Below are 19,695 nucleotides of genomic sequence, written 5' to 3' on the forward strand. Positions count from 1 at the left end.
CGGCTGAAATTTGGTACATGGTGTTAGTATATGGTTTCTAACAACTGTGCAAAAATTGGTCCACATCGGTCAATAATTATATGTAGCCACCATATAAACCGATCCCCCGATTTGTCTTGCGGAGCCTCTTAGAAAAGAAAATTTCATCCGATCCGGCTGAAATTTGGTATATGGTATTAGTATATGATCTCTAACAACTGTGCACAAGTTGGTCCGCATCGGTCAATAATTATATATAGCCCCCATATAAACCGATCCCCCGATTTGTCTTGCGGAGCCTCTAAGAGAAGAAATTTCATCCGATCGGGCTGAAATTTGGTACATGGTGTTAGTATATGGTCTCTAACAACCATGTAAAAATTGGTCCATATCGGTCCATAATTATATATAGCCCCCATATAAACCGACCCCCGATTTGGCTTGCGAGGCCTCTAAGAGAAGCAAATTTCATCCGATCCGGCTGAAATTTGGTACATGGTGTTAGTATATGGTCTATAATAACCATGCAAAAATTGATTTGACCTCCGGAGCCCCTTGGAAGAGCAAAATTCATCTGATTCGGTTGAAATTTGGTGCGTGATGTTAGTATATGGTATCCAACAACCATGCATGAATTGGTTCATATCAGTCCATAATTATATATAGCCTCCATATAAACCGATCCCCATATTTGACCTCCGGTACCTTTTGGAGAAACAAAATTTATCCAATCTGATTGAAATTTGGTACGTTGTTTTACTATATGATATTTAACAACCATTCCATAAGTGGTCCATATCAGTCCATAGTCATATATATATCCCCCATATAAACCGATCCCGAGATTTGGAACCTCTTGGAAGAGCAAGTTTCATCCGAGTCAGTTGAAATTTGGTACATTGTGCTAGTTAACAACCATGCCTAAGTAGGTCCATATCGGTCTATAGTTATATATAGCCCTCAGATAAATCGATCCCCAATTACACAAAAATTGGTTCATATCAAGTTCATAGTTGTATATAGCCCCCATATAACCGACCCCCATATTTCAATTCTGGCTCCCTACGTACCGTGCAAAAGTCCATATCGATTCGTAATTATTTGTAGACTTACCTACACATACCTTGGACTAACTCATAATTTAGAAAACGATTTAAGATACCACAACCCAAGTAATTCGATTGTGGATGACAGTCTTTCGTAGAAGTTTCTACGCAATCCACGGTGAAGGGTACATAAGATTCGGCCTGGCCGAACTTACGGCCATATATACTTGTTTCAGCTTAAAACCATACATTGACTAAACTAAAAGTGTAGCTTAACCTACAGAGGAAAAGAATGTGTGTCAAATTTATTTGGGCAAAGCCCTATAGACTGCAAGATGGTTGGATGGACGCACGTTTCGGAATTACCACATTCCTCATCAGCATCCTCTACTTGCAGCAACACTATCAACCAATTATCAGAATAAATTCAGGCAGTTCATTAAACCCAACAATAAACCACACTTGAACCCTCCGAAAAAAGGCTTTACATTGATAGCCGGCTTATGCCGAAATAAATTCGTACAAACATCTCTCTTTTTCTTTGCCACCATCAAATCATCGATTTGAGTGAAGTTGGCTGGGTTTTATTTTGAGCGTGTTTCCTCTTTTTTCTTTCATTCGTTTTGTTTTGTTATTGTTGGTTTTTGTTCTTAAATCATTGTTGTTGTTTTTTTGATTTCAGCTTAAAACCATGCATTGACTAAACTAAAAGTGTAGCTTAACCAACAGAGGAAAAGAATGTGTGTCAAATTTATTTGGGCAAAGCCCTATAGACTGCAAGATGGTTGGATGGACGCACGTTTCGGAATTACCACATTCCTCATCAGCATCCTCCACTTGCATCCTCAACTATCAACCAATTATCAGAATAAATTCAGGCAGTCCATTAAACCCAACAATGAACCACACTTGAACCTTCCGAAAAAATGTTTTGCATGATAGCCGGCTTATGCCGAAATAAATTCGTACAAACATATCTCTTTTTGTCAAGATTTTCTATAGAAATAAAATTTTATCATAATTTTCCATAGAAATAAAATTTTGTAAAAATTTTCTATAGAAATAAAATTAAAATTTAAGATTTTTTCAAATTTGGTAAAATTTTCTTCAAATTTTGGTAGATTATTTTTGGTATGAGTGGCAACCGTGATTGTGTTCCATCAGGACAGCACCAGACCATTCGTGTCAATGGCTAAATATTTCGCTAGTGAAAAATCAGCTTTAATGTAACTTTCTAAATGTTTGCCAATAAAAATTGACACAATGAAATTGCCTTTATAAACGCAACATGTTATTAAATAAAACGACGTATATTTGTCCTAACTAGGATCATTCTGGCTATGGTAATATAATCCTACAATTTCAAGCAATAATAATGTATTTCTTTTTATAAAGACAAATATTTAAACTGAACGAAAAATTGGTTTAAGCTTCGGTGACTTCGATTGACAAAAAAAAAATCGGCATAATGAAGAGCACGAAACGCTTTACTGGCAACACAATTTATAATAGAAATTAACTTGGCAACACTGATATTATTCTGTGATATGATTTGGGACACATTCAAATCCTCTCCCGCTCTCTTACAAATGTCATAACAACAGCACTTGTTGTTGGCACACTTGCTAATATGAATCACTGAGTTTCTCATGCAAAAGAAAAGTAAACAAAGTTTAGTACAGGAGTAATTTTAAAAAAACCCGTCGTAGAAAAAAGTGTTCTTTATATATTCTCATATGAAGTTTTAGATGTCCCATCGAATTTTTACGATAATGAATTTCCACATAACTACATTGATGTTTATCGTCTTCGAGCACATCAATAAAATATTCACTCAAGGCATACCCATTAGCCCGTGTCCCAAAATGTTCCAGTATCGTTTCGATGGATCCGAATGGTTTGGTATTCTGTCAGTTCGTAATCCAGACTTTGGACAAGCTTTGCATCTTCGAGTTGTTCTATCTATGAGGGGTAAACCTACCACGGTAAGTGTCTGCTGAAAAGAAGCCCTTTTTAGGAGCTATTTAGGAAAGTGTAAAATGTATACATCTGTCAGTTGTACAATATTAGGTCGTATCGTAAGACATCTATATATAAAATAATTAAGGCAATTGACACCGAATGAAATGCAATGATAATAAATGTAGGTCAGCTTTTATCGTTTTGAAAAAATAAAATTTAAATTAAACGAGATACTGCATCTTTGAACTGAAGATAATAACGTTTTAAATATGGGACTTTTTTGAATATTTTTTGTCTTTAGGAAATGCACTATTTGCTAATGTAAATATTCCCAGAGAAGGGGTTAATTAAGAAACCAATTTTTGCTTTCAAGTATTTGTTATAATTTTGATTTTTAAACTGACATTTATTTGCACATACACTAAAAAAATATTGTCGTGACCAAAGAATTCATGTCTTTAAAATACAAATGCGAGTTTTGATTAGCATAGAGATGCATTTCTCTGATATAAAATATTTGTCCTTGTCCAAAATCGATTAACTTGAATCCTTTTGGAATGTTCATCGCCGAAATGTTTATCTGTGCAGGACATGGATATTGTCGATAATATTCAGCACTTATTTTGACCCTACGGGCGACGAATATTAACGGTATAAATAAATACCTTATTTAAAAAGTAAATTGAGTTGTACACTAAAAATCACTTAGAATTTTAATTGAACCAACGAAAAAATTAATTCAAAGTACCGAAAATCAATTTGTTTATATTTTATATGAATTTTTATATGTTTTTTTTTGCCACATTTTTACTTAAAAAACACCGTTTTTTACCTTTTTAAGCCGCTAACATCCAAACTACTTACCCGATTTGAACATTTTCTTAGAATGAGTTGTAGACGGCTCAACTTTCTTTAATTTGAGTAGTATTAGGATCAAAAAGGTCAAAGAAAACGAAAGATATGCTCAAAATTGTAGGTGTACCTCCAAAAATTAAAAAAAAAAAATTAAAAAAATTATATCTCGAAAACCAATCGACAGAAAATTTTTTAAAAATCATTTTCGTGTTTAGTAGGTCATAATCAATAAGAAAAAATATGCTAGAAACAATTCACAAAATGGTTGTTGGCTAGTGTAATCTACCAAATTTGGTGAATATATTACCAACCAACTACCAAACAAAAAATTTTATTTCCATAGAAAATTTTGTCAAAATTTTATTTCTATAGAAAATTTTGTCACAAATTTTATTTCTATAGAAAATTTTGTCATAATTTTATTTCTATAGAAAATTTTGTCAAAATTTTATTTCTATAGAAAATTTTGTCAAAATTTTATTTCTATAGAAAATTTTGTCAAAATTTTATTTCTATAGAAAATTTTGTCAAAATTGTTTTCTATAGAAAATTTTGTCAAAATTTCATTTCTATAGAAAATTTTGTCAAAATATTATTTCTATAGAAAATTTTGTCAAAATATTATTTCTATAGAAAATTTTGTCAACATTTTATTTCTATAGAAACTGTTGTCAAAATTTTATTTCTATAGAAATTTTTTTCACAATTTTATTTCAATAAAAACTGTTGTCAAAATATTATTTCTAGAGAAAATTTTGTCAAAATATTATTTCTATAGAAAATTTTGTCAAAATTTTATTTCTATAGAAAATTTTGTCAAAATATTATTTCTATAGAAAATTTTGTCAAAATATTATTTCTATAGAAAATTTTGTCAACATTTTATTTCTATAGAAACTGTTGTCAAAATTTTATTTCTATAGAAATTTTTTTCACAATTTTATTTCAATAAAAACTGTTGTCAAAATATTATTTCTATAGAAAATTTTGTCAAAATATTATTTCTATAGAAAATTTTGTCAAAATTTTATTTCTATAGAAAATTTTGTCAAAATATTATTTCTATAGAAAATTTTGTCAAAATATTATTTCTATAGAAATTTTTGTCAAAATTTTATTTCTATAGAAACTGTTGTCAAAACTTTATTTCTATAGAACATTTTTTCACAATTTTATTTCAATAGAAAATATTCTCAAAATTTTATTTCTATAAAAAATGTTGTGAAAATTTTATTTCTGTAGAAATTTTTTTAACAATTTTATTTCTATAGAAACTGTTGTCAAAATTGTATTTCTATAGAAAATTTTGTGAAAATTTTATTTCTGTAGAAACTGTTGTCAAATTTTTTTTCTATAGAAAATTTTCTCAAATTTTTATTTCTATAGAAAAAATAAATAAATACCTTATTTAAAAAGTAAAAAAATTTTTATTTTTATAGAAAAAATAAATAAATACCTTATTTAAAAAGTAAATTGAGTTGTACACTAAAAATCACTTAGAATTTTAATTGAACCAACGAAAAAATTAATTCAAAGTACCGAAAAAATCAATTTGTTTTTTAATCAGAAATATATATTCTGTTATTGATACTACCCTTTTCGTGATTGAAGCAATTTCAATTAAACAATTAATTTTGTGATTGAATCGAAAAAAAGAGGAATTGTGTTCACGGTTGTCACCGTTGGTAGAATTCTTGATTTTTTGGTAGAATTTACAAAAAATTCCGACCATCGGCCGTTACGGCGGCCCACACCATACCCTAAACACATAGTAACCACTTGAGCCATACACATATAGAAAAAATTACGTTTCATAGTTGTGAACGGAAGGTGACAAAATGAAACCGGAATTTTCACAATTTCGTCCACGGGCGTTCACGATTTCATGAACGCATTCGTTTTTCTTTGGCCATGAAAAGTCTTAAAATAATCGTTAGACTTTATTATGGCAACTCCTTCGGTGGTGAAATGTGGTAAGGCGACTGTTAACGCGTATGGTGCAGAAAACACAGGTTCGAGTCACGCTGGAGGAAATCTTTTTTTAATTTTGTTTATAAAATGAACTAAAAATAAAGAAGAAAATCATTGGCGCCAAATTATCACCATTTTAACCATACAGTAGTTCATTCTTACTATTTTTGGGAATCGTACGAAAATCTTCGTTTGCTTTGGTTCATATTGAACCTATGTGTATGGTCATTGAACTTTATACCCACGTTTAGTACATAAAGTTTTTGAGACATACTTAAAAAAAGGAAGATTTCATTAAGCTGTAGAAAATTTCGAAAAAAAAATAATAAAATTTACTACTAGCAAATAATTTTTTTCCCATAGAAATAAGTTAAATTTAGCGTTAGTTTAACTACGGAATTTTTTTTCTGTGTGAGCACCCGTGCATGATTTTTTCTATGAGTGTAAAATAATCTACCAAATTTGGTGAATATATTACCAACCAACTACCAAACAAAAAATTTTATTTCCATAGAAAATTTTGTCAAAATTTTATTTCTATAGAAAATTTTGTCAAAATTTTATTTCTATAGAAAATTTTGTCAAAATTTTATTTCTATAGAAAATTTTGTCAAAATTGTATTTCTATAGAAAATTTTGTCAAAATTGTTTTCTATAGAAAATTTTGTCAAAATTTTATTTCTATAGAAAATTTTGTCAAAATATTATTTCTATAGAAAATTTTGTCAAAATATTATTTCTATAGAAAATTTTGTCAAAATTTTATTTCTATAGAAACTGTTATCAAAATATTATTTCTATAGAAAATTTTGTCAACATTTTATTTCTATAGAAACTGTTGTCAAAATTTTATTTCTATAGAAAATTTTTTCACAATTTTATTTCAATAAAAACTGTTGTCAAAATATTATTTCTTTAGAAAATTTTGTCAAAATATTATTTCTATCGAAAATTTTGTCAAAATTTTTTTTCTATAGAAAATTTTGTCAAAATATTATTTCTATAGAAAATTTTGTCAAAATATTATTTCTATAGAAAATTTTGTCAAAATTTTATTTCTATAGAAACTGTTGTCAAAACTTTATTTCTATAGAAAATTGTTTCACAATTTTATTTCAATAGAAAATATTCTCAAAATTTTATTTCTATAAAAAATGTTGTGAAAATTTTATTTCTGTAGAAATTTTTTTAACAATTTTATTTCTATAGAAACTGTTGTCAAAATTGTATTTCTATAGAAAATTTTGTGAAAATTTTATTACTGTAGAAAATGTTGTCAAAATTTTATTTTTATAGAAAATTTTCTCAAATTTTATATTTATAGAAAATTTTCTCAAATTTTTATTTCTATAGAAATTTTTTTCAACATTTTTTATACCCTGCGTCACCCTTAGGAACAGGGTATTATAAGTTAGTGCATATGTTTGCAACACCCAGAAGGAGACGAGATAGACACATGGTGTATTTGGCAAAAATGCTCAGGGTGGGCTCTTGAGTCAATATAGCGATGTCCGTCTGTCCGTGAACACATTTTGGAATCAAAGTCTAGGTCGCAGTTTTAGTCCAATCGACTTCAAATTTGGCACAAATATGTGTTTTGGCTCAGAATAGAACCCCATTGATTTTAGAAGAAATCGGTTCAGATTTAGATATAGCTCCCATATATATATTTCGGCCGATATGGACTTATATGACTCCAGAAGCCAGAGTTTTACCCTAATTTGCTTAAAATTTTGCACAAGAAGAACAATTAATACTATAGTCAAGTGTGCCAAATTTTATTGACATCGGTTCAGATTTAGATATAGCTCCCATATATATCTTTCGCCCGATATGGACTAATACGGTCCCAGAAGCCAGAGTTTTATACCAATTTGGTTGAAATTTTGCACTAGGAGTACAATTAGTAGTCTAGTCAAGTATGCCAAATTTTATTGAAATCGGTTTACACTCATATGACCACAGAGGCCAAGTTTTTGCTCCGATTTAGTTGAAATTTTGCACTGGGAGTAGAATTAGCATTGTAGCTATGTGTGCCAAATTTGGTTGAAATCGGTTCAGATTAAGATATATCTCCCATATATAGTTTTCGCCCGATTTACACTCACATGACCACAGAGGCCAATTTTTTGCTCCGATTTAGTTGAAATTTTGACCAGGGAGAAGAATTAGAATTGTAGCTATGCGTGCTAAATTTGGTTGAAATCGGTTCAGATTTAGATATAGCTCCCATATATATGTTTTTCTGATTTCGACAAAAATGGTCCAAATACCAAAATTTTCCTTGTAAAATCGCCACTGCTTAGTCGAAAAGTTGTAAAAATGACTCTAATTTTCCTAAACTTGTAATACATATATATCGAGCGATAAATCATAAATAAACTTTTGCGAAGTTTCTTTAAAATTGCTTCAGATTTAAATGTTTCCCATATTTTTACTAACATTGTGTTCCACCTTAGTGCATTAGCCGACTTAATTTTTGAGTCTATACACCCTCACAAAAAATCGCTTCTGTAACATATACTCCCAAACATATTTTGCTTCAAGCATATACATTTTTGGGTATTGCCCAAACATTTATATGTTTGATCTCTTCCAATATATAATATGTTTGAAAGCATATTGGTCTAAACAATATATGTTTGGGTAGTCTAAGTTCCAAACATTTTGTATTTTTGCATCCAAATTCAATAATGTTGTCTTCCAAAAAACAAAATGTTATTATGTGAACATATAATATGTTTGGAAGCATTTTGCACCCAAAAATATTATATGCTTAAAAAAAATTCTCCCAAACAATATTGTGCTCAAAATTTTATTTATTTATTTATATATTTACAATCATAATGAATTATGAAAATAAACAGGTAATATAGGTGCTAACAACATAGGTTTTCGACCTGAATGCTCAAAATTTTGTTTCTGCCTAATTGTATATTCCCTCACATCTTTCTCACTTCCACGAGATTTTTTAGTTCTTAGCACCTTTTTCTGTAATACAAACATTGTAGAAGAAATTATTCAATTTTATGATTTTTTTTATTTTAATTTTACCTTTTGCCGTACGGGGATTCGAACAGCGGACCACACAGTTTGTAAGGACCAAAGAAGTAGCTGATCAATTGCCCAAGTAAAAATAAAATGTTAATTTTGTAATAACAAGCAACAACCACCAACTTAATTCAATATCGCTCCCTGTTAAATAGCGCTCCAAGCTACTAAACACATATATGTTTATAGGCTATTTCTAAATTAATATATGTTTGCATCCAAGCAAATTATATTTACAAACATTTTATGTACCAAACATAATATGTTCTAACATATTAACATATATGTCCCAAACATGTTATGCTAGTTTATGAACATTATATACTTGCACTCAAAAATATTGTGTTTAAAAATTTGTGTTCCAAACATATAATGTTTATAGCCAAACATATGAAAAACAGTCTTTTTCATCCGTGTATATTTTGTAGAAGTCTATCAAATTCTGTCCAGATCGAGTGATATTTAAATGTATGTATTTGGGACAAACATTTATTTATAGCCCCCAACTTATTTGACGGATGTGATATGGTATCGAAAATTTAGATCTACAAAGTGGTGCAGGGTATAATATAGTCGGCCTCGCCCGACTTTAGACTTTCCTTACTTGTTTTTCTATAGAAACTGTTGTCAAAATTGTATTTTTATAGAAAATTTTGTCAAAATTTTATTTCTTTAGAAACTGGTGTCAAAATTTTATTTCTATACAAAATTGTGTCAAAATTTTATTTTTATAGAAAATTTTCTCAAATTTTTATTTCTATAAAAATTTTTTCAAAATTTTATTTCTATAGAAAATTTTGTCGGGCCCGTCCTAATTTCTACTTTACTCACTTGTCGTTTTTATTTGCTGTTAAAGTAATTTTTTAGCGTCAAGAGAAAAATTTTGTTTTCTAAAATTCCGTTCCTCAGAAAAGTCTCCTTTCAGCGAAGGAGAACATGGTTAAAAGTCAAAGTTTTGTAATCTCTTGAATTTGAAGTTATTCATTCCTTAACCCATATATTTAAAAAATCCCCCATAGAAAGAAATACTTTTTTTTTAATTATTTCACGAATCGATAAAAACCACCCTATTTTGGGATGAGTAGACTTTTTTGTTTTTTCATAGAATCAAATATTTGGCATTCCCCAAAATTAATCATTAACAGACACATTTTTCTATTTGTTTGTACTTACGAAAGCATTGCTCCTCAAAACAAATGTATCCTCTTTAAATTTAATCCGTTTTTTTTTGTTTGTTCTCTTGTTTCTTTCTATGTTTCTTGGGACTTTGCACGCTGTACCCAAATCAAACGGAAAATTTTACCACTATACAGAATTATTTGGGCGAAATTGAATTGTTGACGCGTGGGCAATTTTTGAGCGATACACCGGTGCTTTATAGAATTAAATTTCCAAAAAATCACTATCCACCGAAATTGTTACAAATTACAACAAACAACCATGTTGTTTGTCTGGGAGCTGCAGGTAAAGTATAAATCGCTTAACATCGATAACACAGGAGTGAGAATGAAATCAAAAAGAAAATTGTTTGTCCACAAGGATAAACCCTAAAAGCAAAACAAAATCAGAAATTTGTTCAACATTTTTTTATGTATTTAATATTAAAGAAGGACTATATTGACTTTGTTGTGTATTTTCATTGTATTTCTTTTCTTTTTTTTTTAATTTTTCTCGTCCATATTGTTCTGTGTTATTTTTTTCATGTTGTTCTGAAATGGATTTGGTTGGTATGGCTTGTTTGTTTGGGTAATGTGTCGATATTCTACATTTGCTATTGACGCTGTACTCTATTTCGACTGTGACATGAATGGAACATTATCTGGAATCCACCATCAATATTGTGTACTGTGTCACCATTACCATCATCATCATCATCAACGTTGCTGTGATGTTGTCGATGATGCCCATGATGCATCCATCACAATCACAACATCAACCAAACACCATGGTTTTTGTTGTCGGAACCAAAACAACATCACTCTCTATGTTATATACCATGGATATCTATGTCCGTCCGTTCGGCCACCCATTATCCCATACATTACCTTGGGATGGGTGCTTTTATGTATGACACAAAAATATTATCTAAAAAAACAGATCACAGTATATTTGTGACACAAATACAATTGGAACATACAAGGAAGTTTACTTTTGTGCCCGATGAACAGCATTCATCATTGCCTTCTACAGCTTCAATTTCATCATCATCATCGTCTTCGACATCATCTTCACAATCGACAGCGACAGCAATATCAATGGGTGGTGTCAGTGTCTCTTCATCGATGTCTAAACTGCCCCTAGGAGCATCGACAATAACAACAGGTCTCAAGGATTCCTCTAGTCTGGGCTCAACAAATATTGCATTTGGCACCAAACATTTGCCTCTTAGCACCATGGATAAGTAAGTATAAGAGAACATTGTGAGAATACATGTAAAGAAAAGAGGATAACGTACACCCAAAGTAAAAATACTTTTCCCCGGAACGAAATTTCAGACAAACAAAATTCCCCTTTCTCACAAAACATTTTCTGTACAAACACATAAACCCGAATTTTTGACAAACGATACAACGATTGTCTCTAATACTGTTTATTCGCTTCTAAAGAAACTTTCGTTCCGACAAAAGAAAATTTCGTCAATTTTCCTCAGAAAAGAAAACTCTTCTTTCAGTGTAGCGTTTCTTGTTTGAATCCTAAAAAATCCCCACTAACTGATATTGTTTTTCCATCCACATTATGATGTAGGGAACGGTGAAATATCGGTATATCCCTATAGAATGTTTATATTCTTGATCAGGGTGTAACAGCCCAGCAAAAAAAAAAAAAGCATAGCCAAAAAAGCAATGAAATTGTCCGTTTTAGATCCGGAAGTAGTTTGTAACTGGCTTAGAAACAAAGAATTTTTCATGGTCTTTTCATAGGAAGGGAGACATCTTTTTAATCATTCTCAGCATTGATTCCGCATTAATTCTTCTGATGTGATGCTAACATATTTTAGAATTTCGGATTTCAGTTTTAAAAATAAGGAAAACTTTTTTCTTAATTTTTTCGAGGCCGACATGTCCGTCTGCCTTTTGTCAACACACTCTAACCTTGGCACAGACAGTTGACGAAATATGCATCCACTGGTACATAGAGTTCAATATAGTCCATCATACTTAAAATTACCCAGAAAAAAAGAGTATAGCCAAACAACAATAAAAACTCTCTTGTATCGGATCTGGAAGTAGTGCAACATTGGCTCAGAATTAATGAATTGTACATGGAATTGTCATGGGGCGGAAGTCATCTTTTTAAGCATCCCTTATATAGATTTCATTCTTCAGATGTAATGCTAATTCAGTATTTCGGATTTCATTCAAAAACTAAGGAAACACTTAGAAATATTTTTTTTTACACATAAATAAAGTTTTGACAAATTTTCTATAGAAATAAAATTTTGACAAAATTTTCTATAGAAATAAAATTTTGACAAAATTTTCTATAGAAATAAAATTTTGACAAAATTTTCTATAGAAATAAAATTTTGACACAATTTTTTATAGAAATATAATTTTGAGAAAATTTTCTATAGAAATACAATTTTCAGAAAATTTTCTATAGAAATAAAATTTTGACAAAATTTTCTATAGAAATAAAATTTTGACAAAATTTTCTATACAAATAAAATTTTCACAAAATTTTCTATAGAAATACAATTTTGAGAAAATTTTCTATAGAAATAAAATTTTTACAAATTTTTCTATAGAAATAGAATTTTGACAAAATTTTCTATACAAATAAAATTTTGACAAAATTTTCTATACAAATAAAATTTTGACAAAATTTTCTATAGAAATAAAATTTTGACAAAATTTTCTATACAAATAAAATTTTGACAAAATTTTCTATACAAATAAAATTTTGACAAAATTTTCTATAGAAATAAAATTTTTACAAATTTTTCTATAGAAATAAAATTTTGACAAAATTTTCTATAGAAATAAAATTCTGACAAAATTTTCTATAGAAATAAAATGTTGACAGAATTTTCTATAGAAATAAAATTTTGACAAAATTTTCTATAGAAATAAAATTTTGACAAAATTTTCTATAGAAATAAAATTTTGACAAAATCTTCTATAGAAATAAAATTTTGAAAAAAGTTTCTATCATTCGTTTTGTTTTGTTATTGTTGGTTTTTGTTCTTTAATCATTGTTGTTGTTTTTTTTACTTCAGCTTAAAACCATACATTGACTAACTACAAGTGTAGCTTAACCAACAGAGGAAAATAATGTTTGTCAAATTTATTTGGGCAAAGCCCTATAGAGTGCAAGTTGGTTGGATGGACGCACGTTTCGGAATTACCACATTCCTCATCAGCATCCTCTACTTGCAGCAAAACTATCAACCAATTATCAGAATATATTCAGGCAGTTCATTAAACCCAACAATAAACCACACTTGAACCCTCCGAAAAAAGGCTTTACATTGATAGCCGGCTTATGCCGAAATAAATTCGTACAAACATCTCTCTTTTCCTTTGCCACCATCAAATCATCGATTTGAGTGAAGTTGGCTGGGTTTTATTTTGAGCGTGTTTCCTCTTTTTTCTTTCATTCGTTTTGTTTTGTTATTGTTGGTTTTTGTTCTTTAATCATTGTTGTTGTTGTTTTTTTTTTTTTGATTTCAGCTTAAAACCATACATTGACTAAACTACAAGTGTAGCTTAACCAACAGAGGAAAAGAATGTTTGTCAAATTTATTTGGGCAAAGCCCTATGGACTGCCAGATGATTGGATGGTCGCACGATTCGGAATTACTACATTCTTCATCAGCATCCTCTACTTGCAGCAAAACTATCAACCAATTATCAAAATAAATTCAGGCAGTTCATTAAACCCAACAATGAACCACACTTTAACCCTCCGAAAAAAGGCTTTACATTGAACTGCCTTAATTTATTCTGATAATTGGTTGATAGTTTTGCTGCAAGTAGAGGATGCTGATGAGGAATGTGGTAATTCCGAAACGTGCGTCCATCCAACCATCGTGCAGTCTATAGGGCTTTGCCCAAATAAATTTGACAAAAATTATTTTCCTCTGTTGGTTAAGCTACACTTGTAGTTTAGTCAATGTATGGTTTTAAGATGAAATAAAAAAACAACAACAATGATAAAAGTTTCTATTGTAATAAAATTTTGACAATACTCGTATTATCTATAGAAATAAAATTTTGACAACACTTTCTAAAGAAATCAAATATTGACAAAATTTTCTATAGAAATAAAATTTTGAGAAAATTTTCTATAGAAATAAAATTTTGAGAAATTTTTCTATAGAAATAAAATTTTGAGAAAATTTTCTATAGAAATAAAATTTTGACAAAAGTTTCTATAGAAATAAAATTTTGACAACCTTTTCTATAGAAATAAAATATCGACAAAATTTTCTATAGAAATAAAATTTTGACAAAAGATTCTATAGTAATAAAATTTTGACAATACTTGTATTATCTATAGAAATAAAATTTTGAGAAATTTTTCTATAGAAATAAAATTTTGACAACACTTTCTATAGAAATAAAATTTTGACAAAATTATCTAAATAAATAAAATTTCGACAAAAGTTTCTATAGAAAGAAAATTTTGACAAAATTATCTAAAGAAATAAAATTTCGACAAAAGTTTCTATAGAAATAACATTTTGACAAAATTTTCTATAGAAATAAAATTTTGACAAAAAAATTGTCGCTTAAAGGAGCACTGAAAAAACAGTGAACCCACCAGGAAGAAAAATTTCGGTTAATTTAAGAAAATTTAGAATATTTTTAGAAAATTTTAACTAAACAGTATTACAAACGCTGGCATCACGCCGATGTCAGTAAAATAAGTAAATATTTTTCGACAAATTCAAGAAAATTTATTAGACATAATTAAATTTTTTCACTTCTTAAAGAAAAATTTGTAGTTTCAAGGAAAAATTTGGAGTTCAAAATTGCAAGAATGTCTTTAGTGACATATGAAGTTCATGATGAACGCGTTTGTAGTAAAATTTGCAAATTTAAAGAAATACTGAACTGTTTTGTGGGAGACTCGAATTTAGTTTATCTTTATGCTTCATTTTTTCCTCGATTTTAGTTAATTTAACTAACGTACGCAAAAAATTATTAGAGTAAAAAAAACTTTCCCCAAACATAATAATTCCATGAACTAAAATAAAGTTAAATTGGCTTTAGTGAAATAGAGAGTTCACTTTTTTTTTTGAGTGAGGGATCATAGTATATATTTCAAATACTGAAGGAAAATAATAAAAAATAATTCTTTGGTAGAAAAAAAGGAATTGTTTTCCTACTAACCACACAATTTTAACCAAAAAGTGCAAAATAAGATTTTTTAAATTTGGTAGATTTTTGGTAAAATTTTTCAAATTTGGGTAGATTATTTTTGATATACTTTTCAATATATATTTTTGTTAATTTTCAATCATTTTTGATAGTTTTACCTCTAACAAGGTAGATTTGCGTGACTGTAATGCCATTGTTTTGACAGTTCAATTTTACACTCAAAAAAAAGTGAACTCTCTATTTCACTAAAGCCATATTAACTTTATATTAGTTCATAGAATCATTATGTTTGGAAAAAGTTTATTTTAGTCAAATAATTTTTTGCGTATGTTAGTTAAATGAACTAAAAAACGGGAAAAAGTTATACACAAATAAAGCATAAAGATTTCCTAATTTCGTATTTCTTACAAAATAGTTCATTATTTCTTTAAATTTGTAAATTTTACCAAAAATGTGTCCATCGTGAACTTCGTATGTCACTAAAGACATTCTTGCAATTTTGAACTCCAAGATTTCTCTTAAAACTACAAAATGTTCTTTAACTACTGAAAAAATTTAGTTATGTCTAATAAATTTTCTTGAATTTGTCGAAAAATATTTACTGATTTTTGCCATATCGGAGTGATGCCAGCGCTTGTAATACCGTTTAGTTAAAATTTTCTAAAAAAGTTCCAAATTTTCTAAAATTTATCGAAAGTTATCTTTCCTGGTGGGTTCACTGTTTTTTCAGTGTATGAAAATGCAAACTGATCCACAAAATTTCCACAGTTAAGTGGAAGGATTTTCTTGTAGGTTGACAGTCTAAGTATATGGTATATTTATGCCAACATTTGTAGGAACCTTACTTCTCAACCAAATTTCCACCTTCATATCGATCAACCACACGTTTTTATTTTCTCCCATTTTCATTTCTCGAGTAGATGGATGCCGATCACCGGTTTACTGGTTTTGTTTTTCGATATCTTGATCTTATTGCAGCTTTGAAGGACAAAATTGTTTTCTTTTTCTAAATTTTTTACATTATTATTGATTTCTACTTTCACTATTTCATTAGTTTTTTTCATAAAAAAGCAACTTAGAAAGGAATCCTCTTCTTTCAGTGTATGTACACCATATTTAGTTATATGGACATGTTGCCAGTTAAAATATGCATATTTTAATGTACCCAAGAGACGAACAAGTGATCTTCGTTTTGCCAGAAAAAATCTTTTAACAATTCAGAAGTATATATTAATATTGCCAGCAGTTCTAATACTAAAATGGTGATAGAGTTTGCTGGGATAGAGCCCATGAATATTTGTTTGTAATGCTAATTTATGTTGTTTTTCTAGAAACTCAATGATAACTGCAGAAAGTTTCAATACAAATGTGCGATTGCTCAAAGATAATAATATCTAAAATATTTATTTTTTTTTTTTTTGATACCTATTTCCTGCAAGTGTATTTCCTTTTTTGGGCTTCTGTCACATTTTTCTAATACTAGCATTGTGACACATAACAAGACATGAAGAAAATCGATGTTTGACAAAGAAATTGAAAAATTATTTCCTCTCTCCCACCCATTTTGGTTTTTCGTTTTACTTGCAGAAGTCCCATCCGTGCTACGATGGATATCTGTGGTACTATCGATGACCGTATACGTTTCCAAGTTTTGCATGCATTGAAGCAAAAATCGGCCACCGAGTCGGTTGCCTCCTCCTCCTCTTCCACAATATCATCATCCTCATCATTGACATCTTCCGCCTCCTCAACCATTTCAACCACCTTCCAATCACAGCGTCCATTTAGCAATCCATTGGACAATGTTGGAGCCATATTGTCATCAGTATTACCAAGGAAAAACGATGAAAAGCCAATGGGTGGTCCCAGGACCACCGACAATGTGGATGCCAATGTCGATAGTGGCAGTGATTTACCACCTTTGGTTACCAGCGATACTGACCATCAATTGGCATTTCTATCAGATGACGCTGCTGCTTCGGCAGATGATGATGGTTCGATGACCATCAATGAGTTGCCTTCGATCACACGCGGTGCATGGCCTTGGCTAGCAGCCGTCTATGTGAATAATCTAACTTCGTTGGCCTATCAGTGTGGTGGTACACTGATCTCGTCACGCATTGTTGTTAGTGCCGCTCATTGTTTTCAATTATTTAAGAAACGTTATACCGCCAATGAGGTATTAGTTTTTCTAGGACGTCATAATCTAAAGAATTGGAATGAAGAAGGTTCTCTGGCGGCACCGGTCGATGATATATTTATACATCCGGATTATAATCAACATTTGAGTTCATATGATGCTGATATCGCTGTGGTGGTGTTGAAAAATGAAGTCAGGTAAGGTTAGTTCCCGGTTCTTAAGATAATTTAATTCTATATAATTTATTTTAGTTTATTTTAATTAAAATGGGAGAAAATTCGGAAAAAAACCTGGAAATATTTATTTGAATCGATAATACGGTCCATGTAGATTAATGTCTAAATGTCCTCTATTTTCAGATTCAATACATTCATACGCCCGGTTTGTATGTGGTCGGGCTCTACTAAAATCGAATATATCGAAGGTGAGTCAGGGATTGTCGTTGGTTGGGGATTGGGTGGATTCAATAGTACGAAACAATTATCCAATACCAATACTGTACCGAAAATCATTAGCACCCCGATTGTCTCGAATGATGCATGTTTTGCAGCAAATCCTAAATATAAAAGTCTTAGCTCAAATCGAACATTTTGTGCTGGAGTTATGTTCGATCAAACCTTAGCAACAAAATTCTTCGAATCCAAACCATTGGTATTTAACAAACACTTGCATCAAGGGCCATGTACAGGTGATTCAGGAGCTGGTTTGATGTTGTTGAAAAACAACCGTTGGATGTTAAGGGGAACCGTGTCGGGATCTTTACCTATGTTTGGAGAAGATACCAAAGAAAATGCAAGAGCTCCTACCTCTACGTCCAGAAGTTGTAGTACCAATCAATATGTGATATACACAGATGTGGCAAAATTTCTAGATTGGATATTTGCCTTTATTATTTGAGATCATTTTACGGATTCTGGCAAAGGATTTAGGATGTGAAATCACTCCATTAAGGAGAATTTTCTTAATTTCACAATGAATTGAAATTCTTCAATTGCGATATACGATTTTCATTTTGTATTTGCCTGTGTTGCTAATGGGTATGAATAGGTATTCGTACTGTGTATTTTTGAAATCAGATTTTTCTTTTTATTTTTTTGTCTTAGGATCAATGATAAATTTGATTGTAGCTGTGCCAGGTCACAGATCTATAGTTATAAAACTTTATTCTATTTAAGATTACTTTGTAAATATTTAAAATATATCGTCTTACACATATAAGAGAAAACAATATAAGTCTTAACATTTAACTTAATGAACTGTGATAGTTTTAAAAATAAGTGAAAAATTGCCATATTCAAATATGAAATAAATTAACGATAAATATAAGGAGGAGTAAATTTGTTTTGATTGTACATTTACAAATTAAACAATACGTAGTCTTCAAGGTCGAAGTAGTTAATTTGGAAATTCCAGCCATTACACGCCTTTCTTTATTCTTTGAGAAACAGAGGTTGGAAATGCTAATTTTTGCCCAGGATATGCTATTTGCAAGCCTGAAAAATGTATGAATTTTTAGGTAGATCGGGGACTTCAAGACATCAAATGTGGGGATCGTTCTATATGGAGGCTATACTCGTATCTTATCCATCCCAGTTAAAAATGAGCTCCCAAAAAGTAGTTTAGATCTCGAGATGTTCTTTATTAGTATGAACAAAAAAATAAAGAACACAAGTTCAAATCACCAGCGGCAAAATTTTTATCAAATAATTTTTCAAAATATAGTTTTTTTTTGTACATCGCTTTTATTTGTTTTTTTGTTTTTGCATATAATAAAAAAATAAAATTCTCGTAATTTACAAAACCTACTCAATAGAACTTCCATGGAAGTGAAAACGTCAACAGGCACAAGTTCATATACCTGCGGGTGTGAAATTTCATAAATTTGTTATACCCTCCACCATAGGATGGGTTTGTAACACATCGAAATATTGCTCTAAGACCCCATAAAGTATATATATTCTGGGTCGTGGTGAAATTCTGAGCCAATCTAAGCATGTCCGTCCCTCTAATTTCCGAACGAAATAAGCTATCGACTTGAAACTTGGCACAAATAGTTATTATTGATGTAGGTTGGATGGTATTGCAAATGGGCCATATCGGTTCACTTTTACGTATAGCCCCCATATAAACGGGTCCCAAGATTTGGCTTGCGGAGCCTCTAAGAGAAGCATATTTCATACGATCTGGCTGAAATTTGGTACATGTTGTTGTTAAATGGTCTCCAACAACCATGAAAAAATTGGTCCACATCGGTCCCTAATTATATATAGCCCTTATATAAACCGATCCCCATATTTGACCTCCGGAGCCTCTTGGAGGAGCTAAACTCATCCGATGCGGTTGAAATTTGTTACATGGTGTTGGT

The 19,695-nt window shown here is 30.3% G+C and overlaps 1 protein-coding gene across 1 annotated transcript; it reads left to right on the forward strand.

Annotated features, from left to right (window-relative positions):
- Nucleotides 1-2,646: 2,646 nt before the first annotated feature.
- Nucleotides 2,647-18,667, forward strand: gd (gastrulation-defective). The gene is made up of 5 exons (XM_075301222.1): nt 2,647-3,010; nt 10,178-10,328; nt 10,962-11,265; nt 16,778-17,527; nt 17,690-18,667. Exons 1-5 carry the CDS (start codon nt 2,774-2,776, stop codon nt 18,225-18,227), a joined length of 1,980 nt encoding a protein of 659 aa, XP_075157337.1. The 5' UTR covers nt 2,647-2,773; the 3' UTR covers nt 18,228-18,667.
- The last annotated feature ends 1,028 nt before the right edge of the window (nt 18,668-19,695 follow it).

This window comes from Haematobia irritans, chromosome 3 (genome assembly GCF_050003625.1).
Source record: "Haematobia irritans isolate KBUSLIRL chromosome 3, ASM5000362v1, whole genome shotgun sequence".
NCBI lineage: Eukaryota > Metazoa > Arthropoda > Insecta > Diptera > Muscidae > Haematobia > Haematobia irritans.

Excerpts from the sequence above, each read along its gene's own strand:
- gd (XM_075301222.1), top strand. The coding sequence starts at position 2,774 with ATGTCCCATCGAATTTTTACGATAATGAATTTCCACATAACTACATTG. Across the intron at positions 3,011-10,177 it reads TGAGGGGTAAACCTACCACG|AATTATTTGGGCGAAATTGA; the intron begins GTAAGTGTCTGC and ends ACCACTATACAG. Across the intron at positions 17,528-17,689 it reads GTGTTGAAAAATGAAGTCAG|ATTCAATACATTCATACGCC; the intron begins GTAAGGTTAGTT and ends CTCTATTTTCAG.